Here is a 12322-nt window from a genome sequence, read left to right as displayed (position 1 = left end):
ATCACACATACATACGATCGGGTTGCTTTCGCTCAAAAGACCCAACCTACATTTCGTATCGATACTAACTTGATCGTCGGAGGTCGCTCCCGGGATGCAAGTCTTGGGGCAACTCTAACGAATCTCGTTTATGAGTGTATTAGAAGTCATATCGAGACTCATTAGCGACATCGAAGCACCTATCCGAGATCTCGACTCGATCAGATCAACCATGTGTCAATTTTCCGCGTTACATCAACCAGATGAGTAAAATGAAAAATATATGAGAATATTTTGTTTAGTTGAAGAACATATTTGTAACTCTATATGCACCACTCTGATCACAAACTAAAATATTTTTTTGACACATATCCATTTGCTTTAATTTTTGTTATCTTTATAATAATTACATATCCAAAAGACTCTGCCACATTTTGAACTTACTTCATTTAATTTTTATGAGTGTTGAACACCTAATGAATAAAATTACATACTTGGTCAGTTTGAAAATTATCCGACAAAAATTTAACACATAAGAACCTAAGTATATATACCTAACCATTTTGAAAATTCGTCATATGAGATATATGAATAAAGATATGAGATATAAAAATTTGTTCAAGGTAATTAAGATATAAGAATCCATGTTTCTACAATTAAGAATATTCGCCTTTGTGATTTGAAAGTATGAATCAATACAATATTAATTCAAATGAATGAATATGTGCGTCGATTTGAAAGTATGAATCATGAAGTTATAAAATCGTGTCAAAGTGAGATTTTATATATCGTTTAATTGAAAATATCAATTATTTTGAAAGCATGAATTATTTGTTGATCGAAAGTATCACTAGTTACTTTGAAAGTATGAATTATTTGTTGATTGAAAGTATGATTCATATAACGTGATAAATGAGATTTTACATGTCGTTTAATTAAAAGTATCAATTATTTTGGTTGTGGGTAAGAAATGACATTGGAGGTTTTAAAAAAAAAAATGAGCTTTTTTTGTTTCAAATACTAAAAATAAAAATAATAGGCTACCATTAGATTGATAGTACATTGGAAAGGTGTGACTCTTTCTTCAACACACGATTTCATCGTGTATATAGTAGTTCATTCAAACATCTCATTTTATTTTGTATACATTTCATCTCTTCACCATTGATTTGACTTCATAATTTGCATAACTAATAATAATATTCGAACTTTATGGATGAGGAATGTCAAATGTACAATCGGAGACTCTCACTAGCTCTTATTCTTTCAAGAGTGTGAAAAGATGTCTTTTTGATATTTTAATTTCGGAGTCACGGTCGCGTCAAGCAACGGCCAACGGCGTCCCAATCCGAATCCTAAACCCGGCCCGATATGCCCCACCAAATCAAGAATTTACTATTCCCAGGTAAAGTCTTACAGCTTTGAAGACTTGTACCTTTTGAATAATTAGTTGTACGACTTCCACTTCTTTGGTTCTTCCTTATTTTAGCATATCAAAATATACCCACCATATCCCTTTCTCCGTCGATGCAGAAACCCTTGTTTCCAAAATGCCTTCTCTCTCCAAATCCACCTCATCTTCCGTCGCTTCCCCGCCTCCGTCCACCGACGCATTCGATGGTGACGCGGCTGAACGCCGCCTCCGAGAGGCGGAGGATCGTTTACGGGAGGCCATTGAGGAATTGCAACGCCGGCAACGACGTGCTAAGATGCTACATCCACCTTGCGATCACGCTGATGAGTCATGTGTAGCTAACGCTATTGGTAATCTCTGCCAAAGTTTCCTTTTGTCGTATGGTGTTCGTGTCGGCATTGGAATTTTGCTCCGTGCATTTAAGCTCGCTCGGAGAAAATCCTATTCGTCTCTTCTCGATCTTAAGGTTTGAAATTGTTTTTAATGTTTGAATTTAACTGATTTTATTTGCTTGTTTTTGGTTTATGGATTTTGCTAGTTTGAATTGAAGTCAATTTCATGTGGTATGTTAATCATTCGAATTCGTTGCGTGTTTGGAGTTGTATTCGATTCGAACATGAGCACAGGATTCTGATCCTGAATTGGAATGGAAGTAAAATCAGTTCAAAATTCGAACTATTTAAGCTCCATTTTGCTTTCTAAACCTCGATGTATATCATCCAAATTCATTTATTGCTAGTAAATCAGTAATCTTTGATCTTTCTGCAATCCCTTCTGTAATCTCTGCTAACGAATTACTTAGACACACACATACACACTCAAGCGAGTTAAACATGCTACATAAGTTCAACGGCATAAAAGATGATATAATTGCTTTCATTTCCTCGATTTTCATCTTCTTTAGGCACATTTTCATTCTCTACCAATTCATTTATATTGAGCTTTATTTGAATCATATTCATTGTTATAACTAACCAAGTTCTATGCAGCAACTTGTATCAGAGAAGGACTTGATAGTGAGAGAGGAGGCATGTCGGGTTGGTTTACTTTTTGGAGGATTTACTGGCTCATACCATGCTCTTAGATGCTTATTGAGGAAGTGGAGAAAGAAAGAAACACCATTCAATGCGTAAGTTACTGTGCAATAAATATAGATCTTTCCAATAACAAGATTTATATCCCTCAATTAAAGTATACAGTAATACAGTATCATATCTAGTTCACATATATAACTTTCTTAAAGGTGATGATGGAGCAGAATTTTAGCAGGTTCAATTGCTGGTCTTTCTATTCTAGCATTAGATGATTCCAATCGAAGGCGTACACTTGCTTTATATCTTCTTGCAAGGCTTGCTCAGGTAAATAATTAACTTAGTATCCACTCAATGTTTTATATCATATAACAAAAAACCCCTCAAACTTCATTTTTTTCTGTTCAACAGTGTGCTTATAATTCTGCAAAATCAAAGAACAAGTTCCACCTTTGGGGAAGCTCATGGAGACATGGTGATTCATTACTCTTTGCTTTATCATGTGCTCAGGTACATATTGATGCTTAAAGAGTTAAAGTTTACATCTTTTTTCCTTCTAATAATAATCTTGCATCTTGTTCAACAATTTCAGGTCATGTATGCTTTTGTAATGCGACCCGAAAGCTTACCAAAATCATACCAAGATTTTATTCAAAAAACAGGCCCTGTTGCTAAACCTGTATACAAAGCTGTAAGGGAATGCTGTAGAGGTTCTCCAGTAGATATCGCATCACTCTCTTCTTACCTATCAACCATAAAAGGCTCCGAATTTATCGATTTACAAGAATACCCTTCCATCATCCCCTGTTCAATAATCCACCCATCCACAAAATCATGTTTGGCTCACAACGCTTACGCCACGTCAGCAACATTCCGGAAAACATTCCCACTTTATTTCTCTCTGACTTTTGTACCCTTCGTTGTCCTTCGTCTTCAAAAGTTTATGGAAGCACCATTTAAGACCAGCTGGCATGCAGTGATTGGAGCTGTTCGGTCAACCGCTTTTCTGTCTTCATTTGTTGGAATCTTTCAGGTATAGCTCTATAAGTACTCACATGTATTTAATATTTATATATATAAATTTTTTTTTTTGGGAATGTAAGGGGGCGATTTGCATGCATAGACAAGTGGCATCAAAAGACCACAAGCTTGTATACTGGTTTGCAGGTGGATTAGCTGCATTATCAGTGGTTTTGGAGAAAAAAGGAAGAAGAGGGGAACTTGGATTGTATGTTCTTCCACGTGCTGGAGAGTCTTTGTGGTATATATTAGTAAACCGCCGTGTTCTTCCCGATATCAAAAATGCTGAGGTACTAAACTAAATTCCACGTTTTACCCAAAAATATTGAGAAATTACGTTTTTGGTCCCTGATTATACCTGGACAACCTAACATGTTATGTCGTGTCATAATATGTGATCTGACATTTGGTTGGAATTTTTTAAAGGTGGCTCTGTTTTGTGCGTGTATGGGTGGAATGATGTACTACTTGGAACACGAACCAGACACCATGTCTCCGTTTTTAAGAAGCTTAATTCGCCGGTTTCTTGCAAGCAAAATTAGTAATCCGGCCCCACCAGCAAATCGGAATCCGTCTTACAATTATTTACAAACTCCCGCAATTGAGAAACCACCGATTTCACACAACCAAATCCAAGAACCACATGAATCAAAAGCCTCTGAAAAATACAATCTTGAATCCATACCTGGGCTCTAAGTAATAACCATACGATTACTATTTATTGTTATTATTATTATATTATTATATTATAAGGACAATGAGATTAATTAATGCGTAATATTAATCACCAAATGAGAGACGATATTGAATTGTCATAAAAGGGTCAAGTGATGTGACCCATCTTCATCCAACTTCTGTAGTTGTAAAATGAACTCTCTTTTAATTTTCTTTTGTAAATATTAGATGTTTTTCAGTTCTTTTGGTTTGGACTAATTTTTGAGTTTTGGATTTATGTTTGTGTTTTATGCTTTTTGATTGTTCATGTTGGTGGTAACGCTGCAGAAAATGCATTTTGCAGTGATGTTTGATGTAAGAGAATTATAGAATCCATAATGTTTATGGAAAATTTCAAAGGTTAATAAAATCTCTTATGTACGTATGTATGTATGATGTTGATTCATGATTGGGTGCTTTGTTAGGCCATCAGGTTATATATAGCATGAAGCCTTTTGTGGTCTAGGTGGCGATGACTACTAACCATGAACAACATTGCCTGTGTTTAGTGGTTGGTAGTGGTCGTGGTGTATTGTTGTGTATATCACATTCAATTACATTCTTTCTCTCTCTCTCTCTATCTCTCTATGTCTCTCTCTACCTATTTCTACAATAATAAAAATATATATTTTATATAAAAATAAAAAATAAGAGAAATATAATGGAGTAAAAATGAGGTAAATAGTGTTTCATCTCCAACCCTATTTCATTTTTTAACTCATTTTTACCCCAAAAAATGTATTCCATTCTTCTAACTTATATGAATTTTCAAATACACTCTTTCTGTTAGTTTGGTTTTAACAAATATATAATCTATATATTTTTTTCATTACAGTATTATTAAAAAATAAGATTATATTTATAATACGTAATTATAAGCTTTTGTAAAATACGTTATTGTGTTTTAAAATTTCAATATGTATTTAAATTTTAATATGAATTTGATAAACAATATATATATATATATATATATATATATATATATATATATATATATATATATATATATAATATAATTTAATATATAACACAATATTATAAGTATCAAATATTACATTTAAATAATAATTAGTAGATAAAAAAACCAGAAATATATAAATATATAAAACGAGAGACTAAAACCGACAACTCAAAGTTCATCCCTATTGTGGGGGAAATGAATAGTATAACACCATATTTGGTGTTATACTATTCATTTACCCCAAAATGGGGGAATAAATGGGGTAAGGTTGAGAGGAATGCGAGAAGAAATAGGAGAAATAATGGAGAATGAGAGTGAGTTGGAAATGCTAAAAGGGAAAATAAGGGGAAAGAAGGTATAGAAGGGAAGGGGTTAGGATAAGGTAGGTGGGGTGAGTTTTATTTTATTTTATTTTATTTTATTTTGTATATTATAAATAGAGTAAATTACGCGAATGGTCCCTATGGTTTGGGGTAATTTGCATGCTTGGTCCATAATTTATTTTTTTAACTCGGAAAGTCCATGCTGTTTGTTTTTGTTATGCGCTTGGTCCCTACTTTTTGTTTTTGTTAGTCCCTATCTTACCTAAAAAACTATTATTTAAATTGGAAAAAATGGTAGGATAGGTAAAGTAAGGTAATGGGGGTTGGGGTTGGGGTGTGTTTATTTAAATATTTAAAAAAATCAAGGGCAAAATAGTTTTTTAGGTAAGACAGGGACCAAGCGTGTAACAAAAACAAACAGTAGAGACCTTTCGAGTTAAAAAAATAAATTAGGGACCAAACGTGCAAATTATCCTAAACCATAGGGACCATTCGTGTAATTTACTCTTATAAATAATTGTAAGAAAAATAAAATAAATAAAAAAAAATGGCAGAATACTCATTTCATGTATCGCAATGGATGAAACGTGTAAATTTAAACTAATAAGGGATGACATGTACAACTTTTAATCAAACAAAGGACGATCCGAGTTAATTTTTGAAAATTAGAATTGAATATGCCTTTTGACACCTGCACAAGGAACAAAGACGATTCGATTTACTCTAATGTTGTTAACTTTATAAAATTGATAAATTTACTTTATTTATTTATTTAATATTTTTTAAGAAAAAATGAGTAACGTAGTCACGCTCCTTATTGATTTGCGAAAATTTCATCTCATTCTAATTTCTAGACATTTCATTCATTTTATGTCAAAAGTATATTTTGAAATCTCTGTCAAACTCTAAATCCAAACTCCAATTTGACTTCAAATTTTATAGCATACAAGTACTATTTCTAAATCCATTTTCATATGTTGTAACAATATAGAGAAAATATTTGCTGAATTTTTAAATTAAGAGTAAATTACACGAATGGTCCCTATGGTTTAGGGTAATTTGCACGTTTGGTCTATAACTTATTTTTTTAACTTGGAAGGTCCCTACTGTTTGTTTTTATTACACGTTTGGTCCCGCGTAACAAAAACAAATAGTAGAGACCTTCCGAGTTAAAAAAGTAAATTAGAGACTAAATGCGCAAATTACCCTAACCCACACAGACCATTCGTGTAATTTACTCTTAAATTAAAGCTCATAAATGCATCATTATATAGTTTGTGAAACCTTGAAGTTCACCATGTGCCAAACCTTCAATTTCTTAGTATGCTGAACCATATGCTCCTACATGCTAACAGTCTATCAAATATAGTTTTTTTTTTTATTTTTTTTATTTTTTTTATTTTTTTTTATTTTTTTTTATTTAGCTGTAAGCCAACGTTTTACATTTTACATTAATAAAACTGCACAAATGGTCCCTGTGGTTTGTCAAAAATTGTCATTTTGGTTTAAAAAGGTTTGGACTAGCACCAGAGTTCCAAACTTTTCATTTTTTTTGCGAGTTTGATCCAATTTACTATTAACTTTTTTATAATGACGATTTTGCCCTTACTTTTTTCTTTTTCAATTTTTTATTATTTAAAGATTTTTTCAGATTAAAAGAAAAAAGAAAAATTTTCTTTTCTATTTAATTTATATAATTTTTATAACAGAAAAATAAAAAAGAAACTCTCTCTCTCTCTCTCTCTCTCTCTCTCTCTCTCTCTCTCTCTCTCCTCTCTCTCTCTCTCTCTCTCTCTCTCTCCTCTCTCTCTCTCTCTCTCTCTCTCGGGTGAAACCTGCCATCAGAGATGGAGTCTTCGGTCACCAAAGAAGAGGCAATTTCCCTTCACTGTCGATTAGCAAACCCCAAACCCCTCTTTTGTTTTATGTGATCCCCTTTGATCTCTACAACCCCCGTCGTAGATGACCAAAGCGGAGATGAAGGCCACCGAAAAAGGCACAACCCTAATCCTCATTATTTTTCCTTTCTTTCTGCTCATCGATACCTGCCAAACACCCAACGGTCGACTGCTGATACGACTTGATTCTTTTGATTTGTTAGTCGTCGTCGATGAGGAGTAAAACCGCAAAGGAATTCGTTGGAGACCGGTTGTCCCCTTCACTCTTTCTCACTATTTCAGACTCGGAAACCATCATCTCCACATGCCACCTGCTGTGTTTCCTCGAATTTGATTCACCCTCTCCCTCGAATTTGTTCAAAGTTGATCTGCAGGTGAGAGGAAGGAGGGGACAGAGCCGATCTAGCACCTTGTCGCCGCTAAGATACCCACTTTGTCGGACATTATCCGATACCAATTCAACTGTTCGGAAAACCTACCATATTGGCTCTAGCGTCTTCAAATCAAAGTGAGAGTCCACAATTCAAGGTTCGTTGTTGTGTTTCATCATTCCTAATTTGGGGATCTTTCAGGTCTTGATCTAGATCACTCTATGCTTTTCTAATTGAAGTTTATTTAAGCTTTTTAAACTAACAAAAAACATAGAAAATGACGAATGAAGAAGGGAGATCAAATTGAAGTGAGTATTGGGTGGATTATGTGTATTGTTTAAGTTGCAGATGAAATGAAAAGAGACAAGGAAGAAGAGAATGAGGGTGTTTGGGGTGATTTTCTTCTCACATGTACACACACACAGAGAGAGAGAGAGAGAGAGAGAGAGAGAGAGAGAGAGAGAGAGAGAGAGAGAGAGAGAGAGAGAGAGAGAGAGAGAGAGAGAGAGAGAGAGAGAGAGAGAGAGAGAGAGAGAGAGAGAGAGAGAGAGAGAGAGAGAGAGAGAGAGAGAGAGAGAGAGAGAGAGAGAGAGAGAGAGATTTTCTTTTTCTTTTTTATTTTTTATGATATAAAAATTAAATAAAAAAGAAAAATTTTTCTTTTTTCCTTTTTCTTTTTTTCTTTAATCTGAAAAAATCTTTAAATAATAAAAAATGAAAAAGAAAAAAGTAAGAGCAAGATTGTCGTTATGAAAAAGTTAATAGTAAATTGGACCAAACTCGCAAAAAAACAAAAAGTTTGGACCTCTGGTGCTAGTCCAAACCTTATCGGACCAAAGTGACAATTTTTGACAAACCACAGGGACCATTTATGCAGTTTTGTCTATTACATTTTGTATTGTTGAATTTTTGAGTTTTATAGTCCGTGAAACCATATGCTGATACGTTCTTCATTTCAGATTCCTCATTCCTCAATTCACATTCCTTATTCTTTAATTCATATTCCTTAGTTTGGATTTCACATTTCACTATGCTGAAGTATGGTTTTGAATTATCAGTTGCAGGTTTTTGGGTATGAGTTGCCATCTAACTAAGAAGAAAATCTATGTAGATTGGAAGCATGATTCAGTGCGTTTCCAAATCACAAAGTGAACAATGTTAAAGAAGTATTCATGTTTTGAAACCATAGTGCATATTGCTAAACTATCTAAAGTGGAGATATCGAAGGAGATCCACAAACAATCTAGTCCATGGAAGTGTTGGGTTAATGGAGCCATAAACAAAAATGTAAAGTTTTTCTAGTTATGTTAAGAACTTTATAGTTTAGGGACCATAAGTGTAACTTCACAATTCAACTGAATTGTTGGCAGGGGAGGATTGCTTTACATGATATTTTAGCATGCTATATTTTTAAAATTACATGTAAGAGCATAAATGCCCCCATTGGTTCCTTGGCCAAACTTGCATGGGACCTTCACTTGGCTTGTGTTAGTGTCTTCATTTTCCAACTATTTTCAAATGAACCTTTTCAATTTAACTTGTTTGTGACCCTAATAGTTTTACAACATGATATTGAATTCATAACATCAAGTTAAGCTAAATTTATTTCATATTTATGCTAGCCCTAATTTGGATCCCAAAAATTTAGAATCATAATTTTTAAATATTAAAACATACACTTCTTCTTCTTCTTCTTCCTTTTTTTTTTTTCTATATTTTCCAAACTCGAGCAATTTCTTTTTTATTAACTTTTAATCGAAAAGTAGATCATATGATCCGGTTACATACTCGTCCAAAGTATTGTCTCACAGTTTTTCCAAGTCACCATACAAGAATTTCACATAGCAACTTAACACGCCAGATAACAAAACCAAGGTTTATATTATTTCTTGAAACGATTACATAAATGTTCAAGTTCACCCTACACTATGCCTCTTACATTAGGCTACACTGCATGATACTATATTGCTACTTTATTTATCCTTACTTCTAATCAGTTGTGTTGTCACCTGCTTCATCAAGGATCATCTGGAATGCTCTCGCCTTTGGCTTCGGCGGCGCATTTTGCCTTGCAGCTTTGTTCTTCTTTGGACAGTTCTTCGAAATATGCTTACCATCTCCACATTCGTAACACTTCCTATTGTCGAATGTACAATCTCTGGAATAGTGACCAATCCTACGACACTTATAGCAAGTCACTTCTCCATCTTATCTTCCAAAGTGCTTCTTCTTGCACTTCTCACACCACTTGGTTCCACCACTACCTCCATACTTTTGGTCGTCCAAGTTGGACTTCGTGAATCATCCTTTCTTATCAGATCTAGAGGATACCTCCATCTTCCACCACAACCTTTTTATAAAACGAAGTACTCTGATTTTCATAAAGCATAAACAAAATCGGTCTTTTCTGGCCGTGATTTTGGGGATGTCACAGTTGGTATCAGAGCATTAGTTTAAGCGAACTAGGAATATGGATTTATTTCTAGACTTAAACTTAGAATGCTAAGCGATGATTGTGAGGTGTGAGCACTAGCTTATTTTAGGAATGATGCCTAAATTGCTTTTATGTGCTAAATGCTTTGTGCATGATATGTTGTTAATTGTTCGGATCTATGGTCTGTTGCCGACCAGATCTGGAAACCTTATGTGTTTAGGATTCTAAACGTATGACTACGATATTAGAACTAGCATGTAAACGTTTCGGGATGATAAGGATGATTTAAGACGTCAATCCTAAATTAAGATCTAGATTCACCTTATTCGGTGTATAGATCGAGATGGTAAGGACCCGTAGTGGAAACGTAAACGCAAATGGGAACAGGAACCAACCCCCAGTGGTTCAGCAAATACCTGTTGTTGAAGAAGTTGCACCTGAGCCAGTCACCATGGCTGGAGTTCAAGCCATGATTCGGACTATGTTGGTTGAACAAAGGGAAGAAATGAGAAGGATGTTGAATAGGGACGAACCTACCGTACGTGTTGAACCGACGGAGCCAGTTCCCGAGCAATCTGAGGAAGGGAACTACAGCCGCCAAGTGAGTCAAGTAGGGACTCAAGGTGAGCAAAGGGATGGCCTAGAAGGGAGAAACAACAAGGATGGGCGGATATACAAGAATTTCTTGGGTGCGAAACCCCCAAGTCTCTCAGGAAGCCCAAAGCCGGTTGAGATTATGGATTGGATCTCTGAGATGGAGATGGTGTTTGAAAGCTGCAGTTGTAACGAGAAACAGAAGACTATCTTCGCAGTAAGACAGTTGAAAACTGGAGTCTTGAGCTGGTGGAAGCTATTGGCAGATACGATGCCCCGAGGAGAAGCCTTAAGGATGTCGTGGGAAGAGTTTTTGGAACAGTTGAAAATGCAGTACTGCTCGGAGATAGATCTGATAGACCTAAACAACGAGTTTCAGAACCTGAAGAAAGGGAAGATGAGTGTTGATGAGTATGCCACCGCATTCACCGAGAGGATGAAGCTATTCCCCTACTTGGTGCCTACTGAACTCTCCAAGATTGATAGGTTTGCTAACGGACTGCCCACTGACTTTGGCCCAATGGTCAAAATGGCAACTACCTTGAAAGCAGCTGTTAGGGCAGCTAAGAACGTAGAGGCACAGATAAGAGAAAAAGGTCTAGAAAAAGATAAGGCAAGAGAGAAGCGGAAATTTGAAGGATCTTCGAGGTCGAACAAGGAAAGCAAATTCTCAAAGCTTGGAGGAGGAGATGGAGGTGAAGCAAGATGGTGTGATAGATGCAAGAAGAAGCATGGTGGGAAGTGCAATGAAGAAGTGACTTGTTACAAGTGTGGGAGGACTGTCACTATTCCAAAGACTGCATACATGATGATAAAGTATGCTACGGATGTGGAGGCAAGGGGCATATGTCCAGAGACTGCCCAAAGAAAAATAAAGCAGTAAGACCAGAAACGCCACCAAGGCCAAGGGCATTTCACATGATCCTCGACGAAGCAGAAAACCGTGCGAGGAATCAAGGATGAGGACTTCATATCAGAAGATCAAGTTATGTAGTAGCCATAGTATTTTATGATGTAGCCTATTAGAGACATAGTCTAGGGTGAACTTGAACACCTATGTAATAGTTTCAAGAAATAATAAAATCTTCGTTTTGTTATCTGGTGTGTTAAATTGTTGTGTGATTTGCTGCATAGTGACTTGGGAAACTGCGAGACAAGACTTGGGACGAGTATGAGTAGGTGTGAATGGTAGTAGAGGCCTATACTACCGGAAGCACAGGACTCACACTTGGATCAGGGAAAGTCACAAGGTTACCAAGAAGCTAGTAATTGATTTCGTTTTATTCAAGTGTGTTGTCACCATCGTTTCGGTAATGACTAAGAAGATTGTTGATATTCCGACCCTTGTGGTCATATCGAATCGAGTCCGACTACGATGAGTATGTTGTGTGGTTCAGAGAAACAAGTTTGATGTAGCGTCCGACTTAAACCAAACGGTTGAAATCAAAGCGATCAATAGAAGTATCGCACTCGTTGTTAAAGAAGTTGGTAGCTAGAAATGCCTAATGTTAAAGTGTGATTATATCACATTACAACATGGAGGAAGGCATAGTCTATTTTAGAATTTAACTCTAAGAGACCTA

The 12322-nt window shown here is 35.5% G+C and overlaps 1 protein-coding gene across 1 annotated transcript; it reads left to right on the top strand.

Moving 5' to 3' along the window:
* Positions 1 to 1479: 1479 nt before the first annotated feature.
* Positions 1480 to 4361, top strand: LOC111895032 (uncharacterized). The gene is made up of 7 exons (XM_023891119.3): positions 1480 to 1859; positions 2383 to 2522; positions 2652 to 2751; positions 2836 to 2934; positions 3017 to 3457; positions 3528 to 3734; positions 3871 to 4361. The coding sequence occupies exons 1-7, from the start codon at positions 1530 to 1532 to the stop codon at positions 4138 to 4140; spliced, it is 1587 nt and encodes a 528-aa protein (XP_023746887.2). The 5' UTR covers positions 1480 to 1529; the 3' UTR covers positions 4141 to 4361.
* Positions 4362 to 12322: the final 7961 nt, after the last annotated feature.

The sequence above is a fragment of the Lactuca sativa genome, chromosome 9, assembly GCF_002870075.4.
Source record: "Lactuca sativa cultivar Salinas chromosome 9, Lsat_Salinas_v11, whole genome shotgun sequence".
Classification (NCBI taxonomy): domain Eukaryota; kingdom Viridiplantae; phylum Streptophyta; class Magnoliopsida; order Asterales; family Asteraceae; genus Lactuca; species Lactuca sativa.
Note: the sequence above shows the minus strand (reverse complement) of the source record. Positions and strands in the feature narration are given on the sequence as shown.